Here is a 27868-nt window from a genome sequence, read left to right on the forward strand (position 1 = left end):
TAATGAAAATCTATATATAACAAACACTAGTGAAATAAAATATTATAGACGCACTTTTAAATGGCAATGCATTTTAATAGGAAATAATAAATTATGATAAAATGTTTATAATCTATTTTTAAAGCACTTGCCTTTACCAGCTTATGTTAGCTATTTTCACAATAGCATTCTATTCATCCATTATCTTGGTTCCTGCATTGGTGTAATTCACCATTGATAAATCCTTTCTTTTTGCAGTCAACGGTCTACGTGGGCTCATGCAGTTGTTGAACTAACAAAACGGACAAAGGGAAAGGTTCATCTTGCAGCTGTAGATACTACAGTAAATGAAAGGATAGCCAGTCGATATGGGGTGAGTAAATGCATAGAACCTTAAGTATTTTTAATGCCTGTTGCATCTGTGCTGACTGTTACTAAAGCTATCTTTGTTTTCTTCCCATAGATTTGTATTTTTTCTGTTTCAAAAAGCAATTTTTAGCCTTAATTGTTTACTGTCTACATAAAGCATTCTATGCACCAGCAGCTTCTATCTAAAGAAACTTCTCTTAATATCTCTCAAAATTTGTTTTGTGATAATTTCTTATTGATGAGTACTTATTAACTCCCCAACAAGAGAATATTTCCCTATTAACTATCTAAATTTCTTGTAATTTTAGAAACTATTAAATCTTTCCTTTCCCGGTCACCGGTCCAGTCTTATTATATTTCCATATAATAAGAGTTTCCTATATCTGGAATCATTACTTGCGCTTTCAACTGGTGTTCTTCTCCAGTCATCTGGAGTGTCATCCACAAGTTGAGTCAATCACCAATGATGATGAGTGCCACTTTTTATGGAATATCTTATCTTATCCTTATCAACATCATCAACGGCCTGCTTGAACTCTCTGATTTAATGCAGCAAGGTCCAGTAACTGAAGATGCACCTTTGCTGGTGCCGGTGCAGCAGCCTCTGGAGGTGTCATGATAAAAATAGCAACCACGGACATCTGGGATCCAAGCAGAGAAAATCAACAGGCTGCCTGCCCCTCATCCAAGACCAGAGGAGAACATTGCAGCAAAGTGTTCAAAAGCAGAAGCCACAACATTGGGAAGAACACAGAGTGGTTCACTGGAGTTTGCCTCACCTATAAGTGTGCACCTTTTCTCTTTTTGAACACAATGTAAGTATTTGGCACATGACCCCAGGTATGTGAGCATTCATTCTTTAATGGCAACACTAGAAAAGAGGGAAGAAGTGTTGAAGGGAACCAAAGGGGGATAGTGAAAATACCAGATAGACATAGGTAATTTATTGGTGGCAGAAGTGGAACTATTCCAGGCTGTGCCTTCAGTGAAAATGACCTCCCAGGCTGCTCAAGGTGTCTTTCATCATCATTCTCCTGGGTTAGAAAGACTCAGCCAAAATGTGTCTGGATCAGATGATCCTTGATCCATGTACCAGCCCAGGCCACCTCCTTCTGCAGCTAGGGCACCTCTCTGTTCTGCATCTTCCTCCTTCACCTTGTTTACCTCGTCTTTGATGAATTGTGTCTTTCCAATGCCTCACCCTCTTCAAGGTCAAACCTCTCTGGATGACCCTTTCAGGAATGCACTGCAGATTGCCAATGGCTGGTCCTGGCACCTTTCAGTTATTCTCCCTTTTATGGGCCCACCTAAGTTGGAGATGTGGCCGTGATCTTGCCCCTGCTCTGTTGCCACCTCCATGCATCTGCTTTGTCTCTGATTCAGTGTGGAGTCTATGCACTCTCACCAAAATCTAAATCTGGCAATCAACAAGCTAACAATGAGCTCTTTAAAAATATTAATTGACCTCAATCTCGAATCAGGCATTTCCTTGGCCCACTCTCCCTGTCCTTGGAAAATTGCCAGTGGTGGGAATGGGAAACCAGCGTGCCAAGAGCAGCAACCTCCTGCCTCCATTCCCACCCCACTTGGAACCAAAAAATCCTGCCAAAGCAGACTTTATAGCCAAAAAGCAATATTTATGGTCATTTGGGAATTGAGTAAATTGAAGCACCAAAGTGTCCCTGCTGTTTTGAGTTAAGGAGGTGCATTGAAGCCCTGCAGCTCCACTATTGGTGAAGAGTAAAATTATGGATTGACTGGTCGAAAAGGTACTTTCAATTGTAAATGTGGACATGGGAATATATAATCACTTTGAAAGTGTACACAGATGTAAGATTTTTAATAAAAATGGATGTAAAATGTGTTAATTACCAATGAAAATAATTTTGGCAACTGGTTTTGTGATTTTAATATTCCATTTCTCTGAGAACACTATTAGAGGGGATTACAGCATGGAAACAGGCCCTTTGGCCCAACTTATCCATGCTGCCCAGTTTCTCTATCCGTTTGGATGATAAGTACAAAACAATTAGACACGTGTTCTTGGCCAATTTCATTATTTCTTTGTTACAATGCAGAATTACTTGGTTGCACATTGATGCAAAACCAGCATCATAATTCAGGGAAATCACTGCTAACTGCTGAAGATGTTCTTAGACCACTTGAGCTTCACAACAGCTCAGCATACATGTAGTCTAACTCAGAGCTAAGTTTAAAAATTTTCCATGGACTCGTTACCAGCCAGGATTTATCCTGAATCCCTACAGCTTTGAATTTAATTAATGGCCTTTCAAATGCAACTTTATCATCATCCTTTTGGAAATTGATGTAGCCCAGGTCATAAAGCTTATTGCAGTCCACTTGGGGTGTCAAAATTGAGGGAGATGATCATGCAGTATGTTTCGTTTTTGAACTCATGCTAACTGAATTGAACTCGATTATTGTTGAGGGAAGATTCTCAAATTTACTCCTGATTCAACTATTTCTGGTAAAATTATTGAACTGATTGAGTAAAATGGGGGTGGAACGATTCTCCCAGCCGACTACGCTGGTGCAGCGTGCCAGGAGACTCCAGCGGAGGCCATTCAGCAGGCTTTCCGCTGGGCGCCACAGCCCCCGCAAGTGTGCGGGCGCCAGATTTCCTGTGCCGTCAGCTCCGCACCAGAAATTGGCGCAGAGCTGCATACTTTATGGTAATGCTCATTTTAATATTATTTCCATATCATTAACGAGCCCGGGACTGAAGTCTCCAGGCCCATTCGTCTCTCCCCCCACCACCGGGAGTGTTTCACTCCAGTGGGGATTACAATATCTTCACACTAATGGGGAGCTGGTGGCCCGATCCAGTTGGAGTGAAGGGGGGCCATTAAGGCCCCCAGGAGGTTGGGGGTAAGGGGTCTTGTCCCCGGGCATTGCCGGATTGACAGTGCCAGCCTGGCCCCCTGGCACTGCCCAAGGGACAAAGTGGCACTGCCCACCAAGCATTGGGCAGTGCCAAGGGGGTGGGGCCTTATGGGGCAGAGCCTTTGGGGGGGGGAGATCGGTGGGGGTGGGGGTTTGCACGACCACTTTGCAGCTGGGCTGGGTGACAGAGGGAGGAAGGCCAGCAATTTGGGCTAGCCATTGGGATGGGGGGGTGGGGGGAGTGTGGAGGGGGGGATCGGGGTTGCAGGGGGTGGGGGAGGGATCGAGGCGGGCCCGGGGTGGGGGGGGCCGGGGGAGGCTGGCCTGGACAAGTCCTGGGGCCAGCAATCGGGCCATGTGGGGTCAGTGAAGCAGCAATATAAGGGTCGCAGGGCTGGCCAGCGATCGAGAGGCTGACAGTGCAAGGCTACTGCCCATGTGCACAGATCTGTCAGCGCAGCGATCGGCGCATGCGCAGTGGCTCGCTCGGCTGCTGGCCCCTCCTGTGGGAATAGGCCCTGCCCCCTGATTTTTCATGTGAATCAGCTAGTGCACTCTGCAGTACACAGAGTGTGGGTGATCCATTTTGAAGCACCCGCTGAAAAAAACAATGGATTTACTCCAGCTTTTATGCGAATTCGACACTTAGAATTTTTTTGGGAGAATTGCCGCCGTGGTCTGTTAGTTCACACTTTTTGGAATGCAAACACCATATTATCCTATTTTCAGACTGCCGGTGCCTTTACAGTGTACATGATTTTTTTGTAATTTTCAGTGCTTCATGAAGCTCCTCCCAGGCTTCCATCAGCACTCTGGGGTAAATATAATTGGGAATTATTTTTGTGCCCATCTATGCTTCCATTTAATAAAGAATAAAGTAATAAGTTTTCCTTTAGATATCTTTACTTGGCAACATATTAGCCGGAATTTTCTTGCCCCTCCCGTAAGTAGGCTCTTCTGTCCCACCGAAGTCAATGAACATTTGAATGGTTCACCCTATCTGCTGAAGGGGAACTCCTGCCCTGGTGGGGCCAGAAAATTCCTGTCATTGACTTTGAAGTCCTGAATAAACCTGCCATCCTCATCATTCATCATTGTCCTCATAGAGATCTTTTTTTGAATAATTTAGCTTTCTTGTTATTGCAATTCTACTGTTAGTGCAGCATTTTCTGATTTGTGTGCAGCTATCTTCAGTCTTATTTCCAATGTTTACCGGCCTGTAAAATATTTGCAGTAATATGACCAATCTTGTGCTATGCTTCAGGTTATTCCAAAGAGATTCTACTTGGACCACTTTACTATTTAGATTTTTACACTCTAGTAACATATTGTTTCAATATTAGCTTCCTCCCTTTACTTTCTCCAGATCCCACCTGAAAGTTTTATGTAAATATTTAATTGCCAGTTCTGACCCAGCAGCAACTACATTTAGGTTGCCATTTCTATGCTGTGCTTTTTATTTTTACTCAATAGCTCTAGTTCTCAAGTTTAGTTTATTTTACTTTATGCATGAATGCGCAGCTATTATCATTTGGCTTTCATTGGTTTTGCACTTTTTTTGCATCTCATTTCATATTTCATTGCATTGAACCACTTGATCTGTCTGCTAGCCTAATCTGATCTATCCAAATCTCTCAATCTGAAGCATGCTTTTATTTCCAAGTTCTCCCACTGTACCTTTTTGTTTTTTGCCCCCCTTGTTTCTGTCATTTACTTTAGCTCCTAAGGTGTAAATTAAGCTCTCAGCAAGGTTATTGATTCCAATTTGAATTGTGTGTAGACCAGTCTGGTGCAAAAGAATAGGAGATTTTTTATTCTGCACTCTTATGGCAGTGTAACCATATATTTATTCCCTAATCTGCGCTGTTGGGCAGGAAGGAACGTCCATGTGCCCATCATAGGCACCACTGCAAGATCATAAACCTTCCCTTTACCCCCTGGCATCTCAATCCAGCCCCACCTCTCCCTTGCTGTGGCCTATCAGTCAAACCCCTTCCAGTCTCCCAGTCTGGGCTGCATCACTACTTATTAAGAAGTCTCACAACACCAGGTTAAAGTCCAACAGGTTTATTTGGTAGCAAACGCCACTAGCTTTCGGAGCGCTGCTCCTTCGTCAGGTGAGTGGGAGATCTGTTCACAAACAGGGCGTATAAAGACACAAACTCAATTTACAAAATAATGATTGGAATGCAAGTCTTTACAGCTAATCAAGTCTTAAAGGTACAGACAATGTGAGTGGAGAGAGCATTAAGCACAGGTTAAAGAGATGTGTATTGTCTCCGGACAGGACAGTTAGTGAGATTTTGCAAGTCCAGGCAAGTCGTGGGGGTTACAGATAGTGTGACATGAAGCCAAGATCCCGGTTAAGGCTGTCTTCATGTGTGCGGAACTTGGCTATCAGTCTCTGCTCAGCGACTCTGCGCTGTCGTGTGTCGTGAAGGCTGCCTTGGAGAACGCTTACCCGAAGATCAGAGGCCGAATGCCCATGACCGCTGAAGTGTTCCCCAACAGGAAGAGAACACTCTTGCCTGGCGATTGTCGAGCGGTGTTCATTCATCCATTGTCGTAGCGTCTGCATGGTTTCCCCAATGTACCATGCCTCGGGCCATCCTTTCCTGCAGCGTATCAGGTAGACAATGTTGGCCGAGTTGCAAGAGTATGTACCGTGTACCAGGTGGATGGTGTTCTCACGTGAGAGGATGGCATCCATGTCGATGATCCGGCACGTCTTGCAGAGGTTGCTGTGGCAGGGTTGTGTGATGTCGTGGTCACTGTTCTCCTGAAGGCTGGGTAGTTTGCTGTAGACAATGGTCTGTTTGAGGTTGTGCGGTTGTTTGAAGGCAAGAAGTGGGGGTGTGGGGACGGCCTTGGCGAGATGTTCGTCTTCATCAATGACATGTTGAAGGCTCCGGAGGAGATGTCGTAGCTTCTCTGCTCTGGGGAAGTACTGGATGATGAAGAGTACTCTGTCCACCATGTCCTGTGTTAGTCTTCTGAGGAGGTCGGTGCGGTTTTACGCTGTGGCGCGTCGGAACTGTCAATCGATGAGTCGAGCGCCATATCCTGTTCTTATGAAAGCATCTTTCAGCATCTGGAGGTGTCCGTTGCGATCCTCCTCATCTGAGCAGATCCTGTGTATACGGAGGGCTTGTCCGTAGGGGATGGCTTCTTTAACGTGTTTACGGCGGAGGCTGGAGAAGTGGAGCATCGTGAGGTTATCCGTGGGTTTGCGGTACAGTGAGGCGCTGAGGTGACCGTGCTTAATAGAGATGTGTGTGTCCAAGAATGCAACCGATTCCGGAGAGTAGTCCATGGCGAGTCTGATGGTGGGATGGAACTTGTTGATGTCATCATAGAGTTGTTTCAGTGATTGTTCACCATGAGCCCAAAGGAAGAAAATGTAATCGATGTATCTAGTGTATAGCATCGGTTGAAGGGCCTGTGCGGTGAAGAAGTCTTGTTTGAACCTGTGCATGAAGATGTTGACATATTGAGGTGCGAATTTGGTCCCCATGGCTGTTCTATGTGTCTGGATGAAGAACTGGTTGTTGAAGGTGAAGACATTGTGGTCCTGGATGAAGCAGATGAGTTGTAAAATTGCATCTGGAAACTGGCAGTTGTCGGCGTTGAGTACTGAGGCAGTTGCAGCAATGCCATCATCTTGGGGGATGCTGGTGTAGAGTGCCGAGACATCCATTGTGACAAGGAGTGCTCCTGGTTCAACTGCTTCATGTGTGCTGAGTTTCTGTAGGAAGTCCGTAGTGTCGCAACAAAAGCTGGGGGTTTTTTGTACAATGGGTTTCAGGTTGCCCTCGACATAGCCGGAGAGGTTCTCGCACAGGCCTCCTCAGAAGACAAACATGGACACGGTGGACAGAGTACCCTTCGTCGTCTAGTACTTCCCCGGAGCGGGGAAGCTACGACATCTCCTCCGGAGCCTTCAACATGTCATTGATGAAGACGAACATCTCGCCAAGGCCATCCCCACACCCCCACTTCTTGCCTTCAAACAACTGCACAACCTCAAACAGACCATTGTCCGCAGCAAACTACCCAGCCTTCAGGAGAACAGTGACCACGACACCACACAACCCCGCCACAGCAACCTCTGCAAGACGTGCCGGATCATCGACACGGATGCCATCATCTGACGTGAGAACACCATCCACCAGGTACACAATACATACTCTTCCAATTCGGCCAATGTTGTCTACCTGATACGTTGCAGGAAAGGATGTCCCGAGGCATGGTACATTGGGGAAACCATGCAGACGCGATGAAGAAAGCTCAGATACGATCGATTTGAAACAGGATAAAGCTATGATATTTGGGAAAATTGTGGACCTACATTTTACAAGATCTGGTCATTATTGTCTTCCTTTAAGCAAACCAAAATTATCAGACCAAAGGATTCATGGCGCATTAGTGTCGCTAATAGACAACAGCATGATGGACAAAAAAAAGATTATTCTGAAACTCCATAAGCAGTTTGGTCATCCAGAGACTGAGAACACTGCTGCAGGATGCAGGTTTGCTGGACAAAGGATATATTGATCTCATAGAACAAATATCAGCCCAGAGTGAAATTTGCATAAAATATAGAAGGACACCCACACGTCCAGTCATGAGTCTACCATTAACACGAGATTTCAGTGATTTAAGTGGCGATGGATCTAAAGATATGGGACAAGGACAAAGGCGTCTATCTATTGTGCTTCGTGGACATGGCCGCCCGGTTTAGCATATTCATGGTGATTTACAGCAAAGATAAAAAGACCATTATAGATAAAAAATTATGACCCACTGGTTTGGAACAGGATTGGGGGCACCGTCTAAATTTTTGATGGACAATGAGGATGAATTCACAAATGATGAGTTTCAAGATATGTGCGAAAATTTAAATATTGTAATAATGCACACTGCAACAGAGAGCCCATTCAGCAATGGCCTCTGTGAAAGGAATCACACAGTTATAGATGACATGTTGCGTAAAAATTTGGCGGATCAACCGGACTATAAATTGCAAGTTGCATTAGCATAGGCAGTACACATGAAAAATTCTTTACAGGTGGTGGGGGGCTATAGTCCATACAGTTGGTATACGGGAGGAATCCAAAGTTGCTGTCAGTATTGTAAGTTTTAGGGCAAATCCTCCATGATTTAAAAAAAAACCCAGGGATAAGGAAAATGGCCGACTGGCTGTCAGGAACCTTTACAGCCACATGAATATGCAAGAGGTTGGGAATAACGAGAAGGTCGAGACAGGGATGATCTAATCAACAAGAAACAAAGGAGAAACCATGACCAGCAGACAAGGAGTAAATAGCCCAGCAGCAAGACAATGAGAACAGAGATCATTCCATCCACAGACAACATCAATGACTCAGCTCACTGATGGGATTCCAATCAGGATGACTCAGAGAACATTTAAAAGACATTAAAATGTCAATTAAGGGCGGTCCCGACAGTTCCGACCCTTTTTGTCCCAGTCAATCGAAACTATCAATGATCAGAAACTGTTTTGTGTGAGAGAATCACTGGTTCAGGTTTTAAAAAGGGACAAGGTCTCTCTCTCTTTTCTCTTCGGACCAGCATGGCAGCACCCTCCACTCTCTTCTCCTGTTCCTGCCTCTCGTTTGTCTCCAGCACGCAGCCCGAAGCCCACTGAGCAATTTAAACTAGGATTGTGAGTACCCTCCGGTAATTCGCGAAGTTCCCGAGATCATCATAGTGGATGAGGCTTTGGGGAAAGGGGGGGGGGGCTTTTGCATGTACCTTTCATAGTTTAAGACAGTGGTTAACTTGTGTTAAGTAAGCATTCTCGTTGTGTCCGTTTTAGTATTCCTTCCATAGCTATAGTCTTATAGAGCATAAGGCATTGTGTGTTGTTTTCCTGGTGTTTGGTGATCTTGACCTTGATGTTTTAATAAATATATATATATCTTTGACTTCCATTGGAGTCCGTTTTGATCTTTTCAATTTCTCACCAATGATCTCTGACCAAGTCACAATATTAAATATCCCTTACCATAATTCCGGAGTCTAGAACTGAGGGTACCCTGGGCGCTTCGAAACCGCCCACTCAGGAAAGGCTGCCAGGTAGTGGATAGGCGGCAGTTTCCTTTTCTCTATCTTGGGAGCGCTACTCTAGTGAAGTAGGCGCAAGGTGGCCGTTGTTCCATCGGCGAGAGAGAGAATCACCCGGGCATTGGTGGGGTTTGGGTAACGGAGAACCAAACCTAAAATAAGCCCAGTGGAGTTAAAAAGAGGGATCCCGCTACAGTATTAACAGTTGCTCCCCCAGCACTAGAAGGGATAAGCTCCATGTTTTCTGCACACTTAAACACTACGCATGCAAGGAGAAAGGCCTCCATTAAGGTTGAAGTTTCAGAACGGATAAGAAGGGTGCTGAGACATCGCATAAGATCATCGGGGGTATAATTCAAGAAAGGGGATAGGGTCTACTATAAAAGAGAGGGCAAAAAAGATTGGAAAGGGCATGGGAAAGTGATAGGAACAGATGGCAAGGTAGTTAGATTACAACATAGTAACCAGACAGTGCAAGCCCACCCTTCAAGAGTAGTGGGAATTGTGTATGAATTTGGAGCATCTGAGCAAGATGCAGAAGTGCACGAGACACCTTGACCTCACATGCACATACCTTGAGCTACTATGAGGATCAGTCAACTATAGATGAGAGGGAATCTGATGATCAACAAAATACCAGTGAAGCAGGGGATGAAGCTGCTACTTCAAAGGTTCAGCTATCCAAAGTAGGCACAGTGGTATCATACATACCCGAAGGGTCAAGTGACTGGAGGGATGCCACTATAATCGGGAAAGCAGGAAAGTACAAACACTGGCTCAACAAGAGCAAGGGCAAGAAGCCAAAGCTATAGATTGGGAAAATGGGATGGACAGATGGAAGAAAAAAAGTGAAACCTAAGTCCTGAGGATGAGACAGTAAGCATTCGTGAACCCAGGAAAAAGTCATGAATCTGTGCTTTTCGATATCTTGGTCTTGATATCCAACAAAGTACCTCTCGTGGAACAGTGAGTCAACAGGGATATCTAAACAGTATTGATCCCATTCCCATCACTAGAGAACGGTCAATGGCAAAAGAGGAATGGGCCAACAAAAAAGAAACAGAATTGTTGAGGAGCATGATAGGACAGCTAAATTGGCTACACAGTCAAGACTGGATGGGAGCTATAATGCCCTCGAGCTCAGTAATATGTTGAAGTGCGCCACAATCAGAGAGATCTTGCAGGCTAATAAAACATTAAAAAAGCTAAAATAAGAGGAATGTGTAATTGAATTCCCAGCACTAGGAGAACCGAAGACATGAAATTGGTTGTCTTTAGTGATGCTTCACATGCCAGTCTACCAGATGGACATTCAAGCAGTGCTGGATTCATAATATTCCTGGTAGGTAAGGAAGGAAAATGTTGCCCCTTGGCCTGGGAAACAAAGAAAATAAAAAGGGTGTTCAAAAGTACATTGGCGGCTGAAACCCCAGCGTTAGTTGGAAGCATTGGATATGGAGATATATTTGTCTGACACATTACAGAATTATTTTTTATGGGCACATCGGGTAAGAAAGTGCCAATTGAATGTTATGTGGACAATCGGTCTTTATGGGACAATGTTCACTCAACAAAAAGTGTAACAGAAAAATGACTAAGAATTGATTTGGCCAGCATTAAACAAATGCTGGAAAACAAAGAAGTTTCCAAACTTAACTGGGCTGATGCAAATCTGCAGATATCCGACTATTTTACAAAAAGGTGTGCAGGTACTGGAAAGTTATTAAGAATACTGGAGGATGATTGTCTTAAATTATTTTGGAAAAAAAATTAAAATAAAGGGAATCTGTTAGAATGTAACCGGTGACAACTTTGTATTGGATGTAATGTGATCAATGGTAACAAGCTGTAAGAGTCAGCTGACCCAGTAAACCATGGAACCAATTACAGAATGATGTGATGATCAGCTGACCAACTGACTCACTATAAATAACCTGTTAGGAATTGTGCTGAGCTTGGTGTGACCCAGGGCGAGGCCCCAAGTTTGGAGTAATGAAGTTTCTTTATTAAACCCTTTCTTTTGACTTAGAGGTTGGAGTAAGTGTTGTTATATTTTTATTGTCTGCATTTGAAGAGTTCCTTCTGAAGAAACAGTTCTGGCAGAGTGAGGCCTGACAGAGCTGGCAAGGCCAGCTCCTCAGAGAGTGGGACATCCCAATCTGCGCAAAAAATACCCCCCCCCCCTCCCAACTGCCCACCCACCTGCCCCCACGGACATGGAGGACCCCCTTACTGATCTTATCATAGAATCCCTGCAGTGGAGAAAGAGGCTATTTGGCCCATTAGGTCTGCGCCCACTCTTTGACAGAGCATCCCACTGAGTCCCACCCCTGCTCTATCCCTATAAACCTACACATTTACACCACTAATCACCCTAACTTACACATCTTAGGGTGCTAAAGGGCAATTTAGCATGGCCAATCTAGATAGCCTGCACATCTTTGGAGTGTGGGAGGAAACCGGAGCACCCAGATGAAACCCTTGCAGACACGGAGAAAATGTATACTCCACACAGTCACCCAAGGCTAGAATCGAACCCAGATCCCTGGTTATGTGAGGCAGAAATGCTAACCACTGTGCTATAATTATGTAATTACCTTTAAGATAACAAGATATTATTCCTTCTTAGATTCAACAAGTTCCAGTGATTAAGATATTTAAAACAAATAATGAAACTGTTGACTATAATGGCGAGAAATCTATATCCAGCATTGTTGCTCAAGGAGTTGACTTGTATGCTAAGATGTCACTATATAAGCCATTTGAGGTAAGAAATTAGCTTTGGAAAGAACCATGATATCTAAGCCGCAAAATAATTTTTTGTGAATGACAAAACATAGTTGTAAATTTTCCAGGTACATACTAGGAGTAGACATGTAGCCTGATGCCACATAATTGGACAGCTCAAAATTGAACAGCAGAAATAGCTTACAGTAGATTCATTTGTACTTTCGGGGAGGCAGTGGCATAGTGGTATTGTCACTGGACTACTAATCCAAAGACACTGGGTAATTCTCTGGGGACCTGCATTTGAATCCCACCAAGGAAATTGGTTGAACTTGCATTCAGTAACAATCTGGAATTAGTCTAATGATGACAATCATTGTCAATTGTCATAAAAATTCATCTGATTCACCAATGTCCTTTATGGAAGGAAATCTACTGGCCTCACCTGGCCTGACCTACATGTGGTGGTTGACTCTAAAATGCCCTCCAAAATGGGCAGGCTAAGGGCTAGTGGGGGCGCCTGAAATCTGATTTCGAAGTCGGATCTGAATTGCGCCCAGATTCAGCACTTAGAATGAAAATGGTAAAATCAGACCCCATGTTTCAAACCAACAGGAAATTTCAATCATCAGCCACAGCGAAGGCTATTTTGAGAGCAAGTATAGCATTTCATATGGGCATGGGATGCCATATGACAGTAAAGATGCTGAATCATTAACTAGGCACAGCCAATCTCCTCCTGACCTGTAGAAGAATGCCAAAAATAGCTGTGGAAATGGCCACTGAAGCTGTTCACATCCTTCTGCTGATCCTGGCAATAGCTGGCTATTACAGTTTTCAGTTTAATTTTCCCTGAATGTCAAAGTAAAAAATTCAGGACCTTAGTATTATAATATATTTAAGTATGTTAACTTGGGATTTGGTGGGAGGATTGTAAAACCAAACACAACATTAAATGGATGAACATCGGTTGGGATTGGTTGTTCAATTTCATTCTTCATTACACCCTCTGCACCCTTTGCCAGGCCTAAATATTGCCTAAAATTAGCCTTGCGATTCCAGTTAGGAAAATATTCCACTTATCCATTGCTTTATAGAATTTTGTCAAGTTTACTTGTATCTCCTAGCTATATGACAATCATTCCAGTGACCAGAGGTGTGCCTCAGGAATCGGTACTGGGTCCACTGTTATTTGTCATTTATATTAATGCTTCGGATGAGAATTTAGTAGACATGGTTAGTATGTTTGCAGATGACACAAAGATTGGTGGCATTGTGGACAGTGAAGAAAGTTATCTAGGATTGCAACGGGATCTTGATCAATTGGGCCAGTGGGCTGACGAATGGCAGATGGAGTTTAATTTAGATGAATGTGAGGTGATGCATTTTGGTCGATTGAACCAGGGCAGGACTTACTCGATTAATGACAGAGCGTTGGGAATAGTTATAGAACAAAGAGATCTAGGGGTACAAGTTCATAGCTCCTTGAAAGTGGAGTCACAGGTGGACAGAGTGGTGAAGAAGGCATTCAGCAAGCTTGGTTTCATTAGTCAGAACATTGAACACAGGAGTTGGGACGTCTTGTTGAAGTTGTACAAGACATTGGTAAAGCCATACTTGGAATATTGTGTACAGTTCTGGTCACCCTATTATAGAAAGGATATTATTAAACTAGAAAGAGTGCAGAAAAGAGTTACTAGGGTGCAACTGAGACTTGATGGTTTGAGTTTTAAGGAGAGGTTGGATAGACTGTGATGTTTTTCTCTCGAGCATAGGACACTTATAGATCTTATAGAGGTCTATAAAATAATGAGGGGCATAGATCAGCTAGTCAAAATCTTTTCCCAAAGGTAGGGGAATCTAACACTAGAGGGCATAGGTTTAAGGTGAGAGGGGAGAGATACAGAAGGGTCCAGAGGGGCAATTTTTTCACATAGAGGGTGGTGAGTGTCTGGAACGAGCTGCCAGAGGTAATAGCAGAGGCGGGTACAATTTTGTCTTTTAAGAAGCATTTAGACGGTTACATGGGTAAGATGGGTATAGAGGGATATGGGCCAAATGCGGGCAATTGGGACTAGCTTAGAGGTTAGAAAAAGGGGGTGGCATGGACACGTTGGACCGAAGGGCCTGTTTCCATGCTGTAAACTTCTATGACTCTATTCCTCTGCCCCATCTTTAAAGTTTTAGGATTATTTCCTTCCAAAAATCCTCTGTAAATGCTCTATTGAAGAGATAGATGTTGAATTTCTGGCAATCATCTGAAATTGGAAAAAGGATAACAGAATTTAAAATCAAAGTAGACCATCTCTTTCAGATTGTTTTATATTGTTTTTTATTAGAGAAAAGACATCAACAATGAGGATATCAAACCCCTTAACATTAACAAACATTGTTTCCTGATTTTGTTTTTTAGAAAATGGTTAGTGAAGAAACCTTGAAGGCAACATGTGATCATCAGCTACTATGTATTATTGCTGCACTGCCAAACATTTCTGAAACAGGTATATTATCCCCTGAAATGATATGAAATTTGAGGTTATATATTTTCTATATTTTTAATTAATGTTGCATTTTACTTTTTAATTAAACTTTTCCTGTTGCCAGGGTCTAGTGGCAGAAGTGATTATCTGAACTTACTGGTGAAAATGGCAGACAAATACAAAAAGAAAAAGTGGGGGTGAGTAATTTCTACCAGGATTTTTTTATTTGAGGAATATTAGGAGTCTACTGTGAGAACAAAATTAATACAAATGTTAGTGCAAGTTTAAAGGACTCATCGCCAAGGTGATCTCATCCTTTTTTTGGTAAATAATTACAATTTTCTCCAGTGGTGTAGGGGGAATTGTTATCACTGGACTAGTAATCCAGAGGCCCAGGATATGACAGCTGGTGGAATTTGAATTCAATTAATAAAATCTGGAAAATAAACCTAGTCTCAGCAGTAGTGACCATGAAACCAACTAGTTCACTAATGTTCTTTAGAGAGGGAAATCTGCTGTCCATATCAGGTCTGGCCTACATATGTCTCTAGACCCACAGTAATGTGGGTCTTAACTGCCCTTTGAAATGGCTGAGCAAGCCATTTGGTTCAAGGGCAATTAGGGTTGTGCAACAAATATTGGCCTTGCCAGTGATGCCAACGCCCTAGAAAGAATAAATAAATCTATTGGTCCATCATTGTTCCATCTATATTTTTGTATTGGAGTAGTTTCAATGATTTCCAAAGATTGCTAGCTAAACATTCAAGTTATTTTGATATATTTGCATATTATGGAGAACACCCTTACAAGCTTCTAACCATGCTTACTTTCTACTTACTTTCCCTTTAGACCAGGTTTGTCCAAGTGTGGCCCACAGGCTGGATCCTCTACATGGCCCCCAGGGGCAGTTTTCAAAATTCTTGTCAACCAGCAGAGTTTCAATAGAAGTTGCTCCTCAAATCACAGGCTGTTTATCTCCTGCATTTGCTGCTGATAGGCTGATTAGTGTGCCTATCTGCAGCAAATCAATCTCTGATTGGGAGAGTAGTGAATAGTGTGCAGAAAGCTGGTGGATGAGAGAAGCAAAGGTACGTTGGGGCTGGAGCCTGGGGAGTCGAGCAATGATGGGGCCAGTGTTTTTGTCAAGATCAGTAGTTACCACAGAAGGTGGGCAGAGATAATGGCCCATAACTTCCGGGTTCCCCAGCACTGCATTTCAGGGGTACCCCAAGATGTAATAGGCAAACCATCCAGTGAGTTCCCACATAGGGTATAGCCAGTAATTGCCCAGAAGTGCTAACTTCCTCTGGATAATTGCGCTGGGCTGGGAACCATTTTATAGAATTAAAAGATTTAAATCACTAAGTTTGGACCGGTCTGCCAGTTTTACCCCGTTAGTTTCTCTGAGTCAGAAGGAAAAAAATCTCTTCTAACTTCAAAGCAACTATTGAGACACCTAGACTGACAGGGAACACCAACTACACCTTTCGCTCCTGGTCTGACCCCCGTCCCTCTTGCACTCTGGCATGCGCGCACACACCCCACTCCAGTTATTCCATGTCAATACTGCTGGGGGCTGCTGCACGGCTCCTATCTCACTCAACCTGAGTGTGGAAGCTTGGGTGAGACAGGAGCTGTGCAATTACAGCAAAGGTAAGTTTATCAAATATGGCAATCTGACAGAGATTGTCACACTGTGGAAGCTGCAAGCCCATGATTTCGCTCCTGTTTGTCTGTAAACAATATATTTCATAAACTAATGAACCATTTCGATGAAAGCTGGTACACAGATAGGTATGGCACAAGGAAGAATTGATTTGTTCTTGGTGAAGGGTCCAGATCCTGGAACTTTTTTTAAAGGATCTGTTAACATTGGGGGACTGGACAAATTGCCTTTTATTAGAATATTGTAAGTTGTTTAATTTAGAATGTTGTTAACTGTTTAGAGTGTTGTGGATTGTGTCAACTGCTGTGGTGAATTTTGTCACAGTTATCAAAATGTGAGCTGAGTTTTTGGAGCAGGTTTTTGGATCTAGATTGGCCTAAAGCCTCCTCAGTGAGATGGAAGCCATTAATAAAAAGTTTTCTTTTTTTCAACTTTGTAGTTAGAGTATCAAACAGACATGGAAGCGTCTTAAGGAAGAGCTGCACAATTGTAATAATGTTGAGTTAACAGTGTGGCAGAGGTATGCACTATACAGAGTGTCTTCTTGTTTAGATTGAGGAGTGTAAGAGTCTTAACATCGACCGTTGCTGAAGACCACTGGTCTACTGTGAATAACTACCGTTAATTACGACCCTCTGTTTATGAGAATACAAGTAATTTCCTATAAAATCCCAGATCTGACCTCTGATCCCACAAGATACTATATTGTACAGTAATCCATTATATGGCACTTTGTTCCTCACTCTTTGAAAAATCCAAATGTACAATTTTTATCCATCAAGCTAGTAAATTAACCAAAACAGAACATGCTAGAATTTCTCAGCAAGTCTGACAGCATCTGTGGAGAGACTAGAGCTAACGTTTTGAGTTTGGATGACCCTTCGTCAGAGCATGTGCAGTAATTTGCTTTTATCTTAGTCATTTAACCAGGTTGGTAATACATGGCCCTGTTTTCCAGAAACAATATTCTAAGTCTCTAATAACCCTATCATAGTAAAGGTCGCTTTCTGAGTGCCACCAAGATTTGTTTTAACAACTTTTCCTGAACTGACATCAAGCTAATGGGCCTATAGTTTCCCACTTCTGACCTATGAGTCTTTTTGAATATCAGTACAAAATGAGCTTCCTTCCAGATTGTAGGAACAATCTTGGACTTCAAAATTAAATATAAAAGCAAGGGGCCCACATAGTACTAATCACAATTTTTTGAGCAACCTCAAATGAATGCCACCCGAACTGGCAGTTTGTTCTGATTTGAGATCATTATTTTAGCTTTGAAAACCTTTATAACCTTCAATTAAATTTGGAGCTATGTTCTCATGTATATTTACTATTTGTAATGATACTGAAATTGGGGGGCGGTGGGTGGGGGGGGGGTGGGGGAGAGATCTTTATGTTGTTGTATGTCATAGTGTAACAAAACTGCTTTTTTCTCATTTTAGTTGGTTGTGGACAGAATCTCTGGCTCACCCAAAACTAGAAAATGCTTTAAGTATTGTAGACCTGATGTATCCTACCATAATAGCCATTGATGCAAGAAAAAGAAAGAAAGTACTCTTGAAGGGTTCATTCAATGAACCTGGAATAGCTGAATTTTTTAGGTAAAAAATTAAACCTTTATATTAAGTATATTTTGAAATTGTTTTAATCACATTTGTGTTCACTTTTGGGTGCCCTACCTTAGAAAGAATTTCAAAGTCTTAGAGAAGGATGCAAAGGACATTTAGCAAGGTCATACCAAGAATCACCGGTGTATTCATGTAAAGAGCAAAGAAACTGGGAGTGCTGTCATTAACATAGTAAATGTTAAGTGGAATTCTGACAGATTTGATTAAAACTATTAGAGGTTTCTGTAAGGTAAATCAGAAAAAAGCTTTTCACCGATCAGTGAGTAGATGATGTAAATATAAGGGATAATTATTAAAGCAAGGTGAGAAATTAGGTTTTTTTAAATGCAGAGTGTAGTTAAATAATATTCTTTGTTCTAGGACTATGTAACAACACACATAATCAGCACACTCCCTACTGTTTCTGTTCCTCCCTCTCCAAATTTGTTTCACCTTCCCACCAAAGTTTGCTTCTGATCCTACAATTTGTGTTTCTTTCTCTCTCACTCCCAATTTTATTCCCCTTCCCTCTCTGTTTGTATTGCTCTTTTTTTCCCTCCTTTGCCAGTTGATTCTCTTCCCAGTTTGTGTTTCTCTTTTACTGAAATCAGTGCTCATTAGGTAGAATTTTACAGTCCCCTGTTAACTGGTTTGCAGGCAGTGGGGGAGCCATGTGAAATTCCCCAGATGACCTTCCCTCCCATCCTCCCCAGCTAGTCTTCAATCTTACAGGACTGGGTGAGGGGCCAGTGACCCCATGATACAATCTGGAGACTGTTTACAGTTCTAGTCTTGGGTCACAGCTGCCTTTGCAGATTGGCAGGCTGTTCACTGAGGTGGATCTTTAACAATAGTGAAAGTTAAATGTGTTCCCTAGAATGGTGGCGGAAAGTTCCTGCCCAAGGAATTTCCAGGTGATTTTCATTGGCCCTGAAGCCACCCAACCTCACAACTGGCCAGAGAAGCAAGATGACTAGTAGAGCTTGGTCAATGCAGATTGGTTGTAAGCCATGTGAATTAGAATACTGGACATGCATGAACTGTGCATACAAAGACCTTTCTCGTGAATCACCTGCAGCAGTGCTAAAGTTAACAATTCTGGGAAACTCCCTGCAAAAACAGGAAGGTTGGGAACCCTAGAACAGGAGTTAGCCATTCATCTCCTCGAGCCTTTTCCAACTTTTCAGTTAAGTCATCGCCAATCTGTACTTCAATCCTATTTACTTGCCTATGAGCAGATCCCTCAATACCTGTACCTATTAAAAATCTATCAATTTAAATCAGGTTGTTTGTAGAAATTATCATATATCTTAAAATGCTATCTTAAAGCAATTGAAATGGCATGGTACAATTTTAAAAACTAAATAAAATGCATAAAATACAAAGTAGTATAATAAATATTTTATTTTTACTTAACTGTAAGAATGGGATGTGATGTATTCGTATATTTTGATTGTGAAGTACAGAAAAATAAATTAAGTAGTTCCTTTCCAATTTAATAAAGTAACAATTGTATTTTAATCATTGCTGACATATAGAAGACTTTCTATGGGACATGTTTCCACAGTACCAATAGGTGATGTTTTACCTAAAAGCAAAACAATGAAACACTGGAATGTCAAAAATGAAGATGTAAGTTACTTATATTCATTTAGGACTTATAGAAATGGAACTAGTTGAAGATTTATTAATTTAAAATGAGAATGGAGTATTATTTGCTGTTGAATCTGTATTTTTTAATTATCCAAACCAAACTTAATTATGATATTCCAAATATTGCAATAGATGCATTTTATTCATATGTTAGGGTTTCATTTGCATTCAAGTGAGGATATCTCTAATAACAGGTACCTTCAAAACCATATATTTCATGGCAACCACTTACAAACAGCAGACACTTGCAAATCTCAAACTACAGACCACTTTCAATGTATCAAACCCTATTTACTTGGTGTATTTTGCACCTTAAAATACAGACACAATCTGATATCATGCTGTAAAATGTTCAAAATACTGTACTTGTATGAGTCAGATGGTCAATGCACTCAACAGTGATGACAATCCTTTTATGTTGGTCACAACAAATGGCTGGATGTCACAGGGGGTTGTTTGCTTTCCAACATGACCATTATGTTTCACAAGCACTTTATCTCCTGGCTTTAGCAGTCTTGCTCTGAATTTCATGTTTTACGCGGCATTTGCTTTCATTCAATCTTTCTATTCTCAATTGTGTTCATGTACGTGTTGATCATTAGCACCCCAGGGTAGCTCAGGAAGATGTTTTAGCATAGGATGTGTAAAGATTAATGTAGCTGGAGGTAGTTCTGATATCTTGAGAGGATCATAAAGATTTGACGTGGCAAAGTTTGTGCTCAACCATGTGGTTATTTTTAAAAAACATTCTTTCACAGGTTGTGGGCGTCACAGGCTAGGTCAGCCTTTATTGCCCATTCCTAATTGCCCTTGAAAAGGTGGTGAGCCACCTCATGAACTGCTGCAATTTGGAGGGGAACTGTACCTTTTCCCTAAGGCGTTCTTTAGTTTGACAATTCCCTGAAAACCTTCATGTATTATATCAACAATACATTCTCTCAATGATTGTGGAATTACAATACAGATGCCGCATAACACAAGATCATTTGAGGTCCTAATGGTGAGTTAATTTCAAACATTGTGAAAACCCTGTATGTGAGCGATGTATTCTGGATCACATCTTTCCAGTTTCGTGAATGTCATAGGTAGTTGCAACGCCTCATGTTTCATTGCCACTTGATGAGAGCTAGTTTACGTGATTTTGGCACTAGATTTAGGCTTAACAGAGCTATGATGTTGTTTGTTCAGCAACCTTTTCCTCACAACTAGTAAAACTGACTGTCAGCAACAAATGTTGCAAAAGATAATCTGCTAGGTTGAGTTTGGAAAGTACTCTTGCAGTTTGAATATCCAAAACTGTATTCCAGTGTGTGGTTTGCTATGTGGATTGTTGAAAGAGCTTACTAGTGGTCTGTGATCAGTTTTTAGGGAGCAGTAAGATTATTTTGTTTTGTCATTTGTAATTGCAAAATCTGCCATCATACTTATGAAACAACACGAGAATACAGATGCTGATTCCAAATTTACATCAAAAGGTTGTAGATTGGGCATGAACAACACCATATTCATCAGCAATACTGATACTTTATGATCCAGGATCTGTTTTTTTGAAAGAAAACCTTCATCTGTAATGATGTGAGGTTAATTTTTTTTAAAATATTGTTTGATGAAACTCAGAAATACATTGAAGCACAGTTGGGAACCTACCTGTAACCTGTTTCCTGTAAACTTAGACCCCAAATCTGCTTTTCACCAGAAGAATGGACACCCTGTCCCATGGGTCTTGTGTTTCCTGGCTTTATCCTTTTAGTACTTTTCTTGCAGCTGTCAATAGACAGCACCTGTTAACCTGTTGCAGGGCATTTTGTCAGATGCCAGTGCTATAGACAGCAAGTTCTATTTCAATTAAACTACAAGGAAAGAAAGACTTGCATTTATATTGTGCTTTTCACAACTGCTGGTATCTCATAGCACTTTACAGCCAATGAAGAACTCTTTGACATGATTTCACTTGTAATTTATAAGACAATTTGCACAGAGCAGGCTCCCACAAAGAGGTTAACGACCAACTAATCTGATTTTGTGACATTGATTGAGGAATAAATATTGGCCAGTGTACCGGGCGGGGATAACTCCCTGCTCTTCAAAATAGTGCCATTGGATCTTTTGCATCCACTGCAGCAGACAGAAAGGGCTTTGCTTTAATGTCTCATTTGAAGTTGGCACCCCTAAAAGTGCAGGAACCCTTCAGTACTGCACTGGAGCATCAGCTTTGATTTTTGTGCTCAAACCCTGGAGTGAAACTTGAACCTCGAGCTTTGGAACGAGAGGTGAGGATGCTATCAACTGAGGCACAGCTAGCACTCAAACAGAATTTGAATTGGAGTTATATTGTTGGCATTAAGGTATCATAATGTTGAGTGGGGGGGTATAAGAAATGTTTATATGATTACTTGAAATGTTTTGATATAGTGGATAAAGAGAGAGCATTTCCAGTTGTGGGGAAGAACATAACTAAAGGTCATCAATACACAACAGTCACCAAGAAATCCTTTGATTTGTTCTTGAGATATGAGTGTTGCTGGCATGACCAGCATTTATTACCACTCGCTTCCTTGAAAAGGTGGTGATGAGCCACTTTCTTAAACACCTGCATTCCGTGTGGTCATTGCTGGCAGTACTATTAAGGAACGTGTTCCAGGATTTTGACCCAATGACAGTGAAGGAACAGCAAAATAGTTCCAATTCAGTGTGGTGTGTGCCTTGGAAGGGTGTTTATATGCATCCCTTGCCCTTGTCCTTCTAGGTGATAGAGATTGTTAGTTTGTATTGTGCTGTTGAAGAACCCTTGGTGAGTTGCTGCAGTGCAAACGGTCCAAATTGCTGCCACTGCTCTGCTGGCAGAGGGATTGAATGTTTAAGGCAGTGAATGGAGTGCCAATATAGCAGGCTGCTTTGTCTTGGATGGTGTGGAGCTTCTTGAATGTTGTTGGAGCTGTACTCATCCAGGAAAGTTGGAGGGTATGCCATCACACTGCTGACTTGTGCCAATAGGGAATTCAAAAGAAATTTCTTTATCCATAAAGTGGTAAGAATGTGGAAATCTCTACCATAGGGAGTGGTTGAAGAGAATTGTGTCGATGTGTTCAATTGGAGATTGGATGAGCATATGAGAGAAAAGCGAATGGAGAATTTTACTGATCAATTTAGTTGGAGAAAGACAGGACAAGGCATCAGTGGAACATAAACACTAACATGGACTGGTTGGACCAATTCGTCTGTTTCTGTGCCTTGTATGAGTTGTTTGAAAAGAAAATGCACAAAATACATATGTACACACTGATCTTGTCATAATAGCCATCTAATCAAAAACAAAATGCTGTCTGCAGAAAGTGGACAAATGCCTTCCAATGGTTTCATGCCTAAAACAATAATGTTTCATATTTTTCGCCATGTTCTCATGTTGGGGAGAAACAATAAGATGTATAAAATCAGAACTGCACGTGCTATTAAAACATCGATCCTTTATTATCTCTTCTTACTGATTCCCTCTGCTGGTACATGTGTGTATTGCTGCATCAAATGGACAAAATGCTCAATGCAATTTTCACATTGCAATCCCCGGTAGGTAGAAGACATCTCTCCTCCAGTTGACCACCAGTGCTATCAGAGAACCTTGTAGAATGCTCTCTGCCCTGTTTCACCATTTTCACTCTTTTTGCTACCAGTTCCATCATCTCTGCAACCAGAATGTACCTCCTGTTTACGTCCCGTGCAGGCTGGCTTTAAGTAATGCAGATGAGATTTAAGTGGTATAAAAGCAGAAAATACATAAATGCTCAGCACATGCAGGTTAAGCAGCATCTAGATTTAAGTGGTGCTATCCTCGCACAAACCTGCGCTCCCAACTGAAACCTGCAGCAACTTACCAAGTTTAGCATTCACAAAGTTTGCATGTTGCCTGCATCTAACCCTTGCCAAAGCTGCCAACCTCACAATCACCTCTCACTGGTATCACAAATCCCATTCGGCTCTTAACTTCCAGCTTTTCACTCAGCTATAATTATCTGGCACTGCTGAGCCTTTTAGTGTCATGCTGATCCATGTGCCTCTCTCCTTTTTCTAGATTTATCTGAAGACATGAGGTGGAAAAATTAGATAAGGCACAGAAATGGGTGCAGAGATCATGATGCACAATTAACCTGCACCGGTTTTATTTTTGTTTATATATCCAATTCAATCCAATCAAAGTCCAATTCAGAGTCTCAGCAAGTGAGACATTCCCGATCCAAGCTGACAAGACCCAGGGCTCTCACCTCCTGTCTTGGGCTTGATCTACATGATCCAAACTGATTGGAGTAGGAATTGCACCTCCACCAAGGCTTGATCTCATTTGCATCTTAGCCAAAAGACCGAGATGCCGCTTTTAAAAATTGCTTCAAATGAAGCTAAAATGTAACATAATGACTTCAACCAACTACAGCATGTCGATACTACACTTGATCTTAGCCAAAAGGCTGAGAAGCGATGCGGTTTTTTTTAATTTCAAAAATATACTTTATTCATAACAAAAACTCTCAAATAAACCATTGCAAAATGACAGATCCAAAAATTACAAACAGTGCAAAAAAGGAATCATTTTTACAGTACAATACTATGCTTATCTACACGACATTACATTAATTACATTTCAGTACTTAAACTATATATATCAGATTTTACTGTGTGCTTTTTGTTTTTCAGATAAGCACACAGTTACGCAGGCAATGGGTGTTCTGCAGTTACCGGGCCCTCGGTCTGCCTCGGTTGAAAGGCTTTACACGGTGGCCTTTCCCCATTGTGTCTTTGCGGCGGCTGCCCCAAGCTTGAGCGCGTCCCTCAGCACGTAGTCCTGGACCTTGGAATGTGCCAGTCTGCAACACTCGGTCAAGGACAAATCTTTCAACTGGAAGATCAGCAAGTTTCGGGCGGACCAAAGTGCGTCCTTCACCGAGTTGATGACCCTCCAGCAGCAGTTTTTCAATCAACGGGTGGGAATCAGATAGGTTTTGGATCAGGTCTGTAGTCAGGCAGGGCTGCCCTCTCTCCTCCGTCCTTTTTGTGTGTTGCATTGAACCCTTTGCCGAGGCCCTCAGAAGCGACCAGGCATCAAAGGGGTTACAATCCCAGGCAGCGGAGGCACGCAGGTCAAAGCCTCCCTGTACATGGATGACGTGGCTGTCTTCTGCTCGGACCCCTCATCTGTTCGCAGGCTCCTCCAAGTCTGTGGGCAGTTCGAGCTGGCCTCGGGAGCCAAAGTCAACTGGGGCAAGAGTGAGGCCATGTTCTTTGGGAACTGGGCTGACAGATCCTTTGTCCCCTTCACCGTCAGGGCAGACTACCTCAAGGTGCTGGGGATATGGTTTGGAGCGGCAGGGGCATGCGTCAAAAACTGGGAAGAGTGCATCGCCAAAGCCAGGCAAAAATTGGACTTGTGGGAGCAACGCTCCCTCTCTATCACCGGAAAAAACCTGATCATCTGGTGCGAGGTACTGTCCATGTTGTTGCACATGGCGCAGATCTGGCCTATCCCCAAATCCTGCGCAGCAGCAGTGACCCAGGCCATCTTCAAATTTATCTGGAGATCAAAGATGGATCATGTCCGGAGGGAAGCGATGCACAAATCTCCAGAGAACGGAGGGAAAAACGTTCCCAACGCCACCCTCATCCTGATGGCCACCTTTGTGTGCGGCTGCATCAAGCTGTGTGTAGATCCTCGGTACACTAACAGCAAGTGCCACTACTTTTTGAGGTTCTACCTGTCCCAAGTGTTGCGGAGGATGGGTCTGCCACATTGCCGCGGAACGCTCCAAGTAGTTGGACCGTACTGCAGCACCTGTCCTTCATGGAGAAATTTTTCCGCAAACACACCTTTGACCACATGGCGATCAAGCAGTGGTCAGCATGTAATGTCCTTGAGGCCCTGAAAGAAAAGGAGATGGCGGATCCTGCCGGATGGTTCCCTGAGCAGACTGTCAGTGTCATCTGGCAGAATGCCTCATCACCAGAACTCACAAACAAGCACCAAGACCTGGCTTGGCTGGTGGTGAGAAGGGCACTCCCCGTCAGATCCTTTATGCAAGCTCGAGGTCTCAACATCACCGCACGCTGCCCTCGAAGCGGCTGCGGGGGTGATGAGACGGTCGCACACTTCCATGTGGAATGTGCCTTTGCAAAGAAGGTCTGGAGTGAGATGCAGTGGTATTTGTCGAGGTTTGGCCCGAGCAGCTCGGTGACACAGGACTCTGTGCTCTACGGGCTGTTTCCAGGGACGCACACCGAGACAAACATCAACTGCTGCTGGAGGGTCATCAACTCGGTGAAGGACACACTTTGGTCCGCCCGAAACTTGCTGATCTTCCAGTTGAAAGATTTGTCCTTGACCGAGTGTTGCAGACTGGCACATTCCAAGGTCCAGGACTACGTGCTGAGGGACGCCCTCAAGCTTGGGGCAGCCGCCGCAAAGGCACAATGGGGAAAGGCCACCGTATAAAGCCTTTCAACCGAGGCAGACCGAGGGCCCGGTAACTGCAGAACACCCATTGCCTGCGTAACTGTGTGCTTATCTGAAAAACAAGCACACAGTAAAATCTGATATATATAGTTTAAGTACTGAAATGTAATTAATGTAATGTCGTGTAGATAAGCATAGTATTGTACTGTAAAAATGATTCCTTTTTTGCACTGTTTGTAATTTTTGGATCGGTCATTTTGCAATGGTTTATTTGAGAGTTTTTTTTGTGAATAAAGTATATTTTTGAAATTTAAAAAAACCGCATCGCTTCTCAGCCTTTTGGCTAAGATCAAGTGTAGTATCGACATGCTGTAGTTGGTTGAAGTCATTATGTTACATTTTAGCTTCATTTGAAGCGATTTTTAAAAGCGGCATCTCGGCCTTTTGGCTAAGATGCAAATGAGATCAAGCCTTGGAGGAGGTGCAATTCCTACTCCAATCAGTTTGGATCATGTAGATCAAGCCCAAGACAGGAGGTGAGAGCCCTGTCTTGTCAGCTTGGATCGGGAGTGTCTCACTTGCTGAGACTCTGAATTGGACTTTGATTGGATTGAATTGGATATATAAACAAAAATAAAACCGGTGCAGGTTAATTGTGCATCATGATTTCTGTGCCTTATCTAATTTTTCCACCTCATGTCTTCAGATAAATCTAGAAAAAGGAGAGAGGCACATGGATCAGCATGACACTAAAAGGCTCAGCAGTGCCAGATAATTATAGCTGAGTGAAAAGCTGAAAGTTAAGAGCCGAATGGGATTTGTGATACCAGTGAGAGGTGATTGTGAGGCTGGCAGCTTTGGCAAGTTTTTGAAGGTGAGGTGGATCATCTGAATGTTAGACTTAAGTCCTGACTGCCAGGGGGTACCATTAGGTGAGTGATCGAGATGTGGTGTATTAAGAAGCATGATCAGCTGATGTTGTGAGTAGGAGATGTTATGCAAAGATACAGTCATTGATCCTTGGTCCTTGGTCACCTGTGTGAGTTTAAATTAGACTTCTAGTGGCACTGCTGCTCAGATCCAGATTCTTGGAGTTGACCTCACATTCCTTTTGAGGAAGTCCTTGAGAGCCTCCTGGCTCCCATGGAACCATGATTTTTCACCTGCAGCCCAACTATAACACTAATGCCTCCAGCACCACATCTGTCTGCCTGATGTTCAATTTGCAATTTTTTTTGTGCACTTTCACTTTTAAAGTACAGCCTGCTTTGATGATGAGCAAGCTGATTGTATTACACAATGACAAACAGCATTGCCAACTGGCCTGCTGAGTGCAGAAATTGCAGGCAGCTTGGAGGAGTGGACAATGCACCGAAGCAGCTCGGGCCAACACTACTAACGTATTAATGAAGTGGATACATAAATTTGGCAGTGTCCACCTCTTACTGCATAGCTGTAGGCAAGTCACAAATTGCCATTCCACTCCCCAATAACCAGGGCAACCAAATTTTTAGCTTCAGGGAACTAGATCTTTGGGGTCTTGCTTTCAAACAACACAAACAGATACACTAGGGCATCATGGAGGAGCCCAAACCGATAGCATTCATGCTGTTGTCATTTCCATACAAGTACCACTTTGGAGAGGAGGTTTTGTGGCGCAGTGGGCATCATCCCTAGCCTCCCAAGTTCATGTTCCAGTCCAATACTTGATGGCCAAGGAAGATGCGTTCATAACACAGCTAAATGAGTTGTGTATCAACCTACAAATCCTTCCCGACATATTACAATGTCAGGCAATAAGAGTGAGAGATATTCTTGGTCAACTATGTGATGAAAAGAACATTAGAGCTCTACCGTAATTCAGAAGTTCAGACTACAAAATGCATGTTGTCACAGCAAAAACTCCTGAGTGAACACTTTGGTGGTGAGTGCATCTTCTGTGAGCAACTAATTCTACAACAAT

The 27868-nt window shown here is 42.6% G+C and overlaps 1 protein-coding gene and 2 non-coding genes across 3 annotated transcripts in view; 2 read left to right on the forward strand and 1 right to left on the reverse strand.

Moving 5' to 3' along the window:
- The window catches only part of LOC144494010 (protein disulfide-isomerase A6-like), a 41193-nt gene extending 23376 nt beyond the window's left edge, over positions 1-17817 (forward strand). Inside the window, exons 8-12 of the mRNA XM_078213585.1 lie at positions 238-352; positions 11969-12106; positions 14480-14567; positions 14671-14743; positions 17655-17817. Of these exons, the coding sequence (XP_078069711.1) occupies positions 238-352; positions 11969-12106; positions 14480-14567; positions 14671-14743; positions 17655-17817 (577 nt within the window). The remainder of the gene's footprint in view (positions 1-237; positions 353-11968; positions 12107-14479; positions 14568-14670; positions 14744-17654) is intronic.
- Positions 17818-23751: 5934 nt separating this feature from the next.
- On the reverse strand, positions 23752-23941 carry LOC144494496 (U2 spliceosomal RNA). Its single transcript, XR_013498069.1, has one exon. It is a non-coding gene; the product is annotated as a U2 spliceosomal RNA (small nuclear RNA).
- Positions 23942-26228: 2287 nt separating this feature from the next.
- On the forward strand, positions 26229-26420 carry LOC144494498 (U2 spliceosomal RNA). The gene has a single exon (XR_013498071.1). It is a non-coding gene; the product is annotated as a U2 spliceosomal RNA (small nuclear RNA).
- Positions 26421-27868: the final 1448 nt, after the last annotated feature.

Source organism: Mustelus asterias, chromosome 5 (genome assembly GCF_964213995.1).
Source record: "Mustelus asterias chromosome 5, sMusAst1.hap1.1, whole genome shotgun sequence".
NCBI classification, from domain to species: Eukaryota; Metazoa; Chordata; class Chondrichthyes; order Carcharhiniformes; family Triakidae; genus Mustelus; species Mustelus asterias.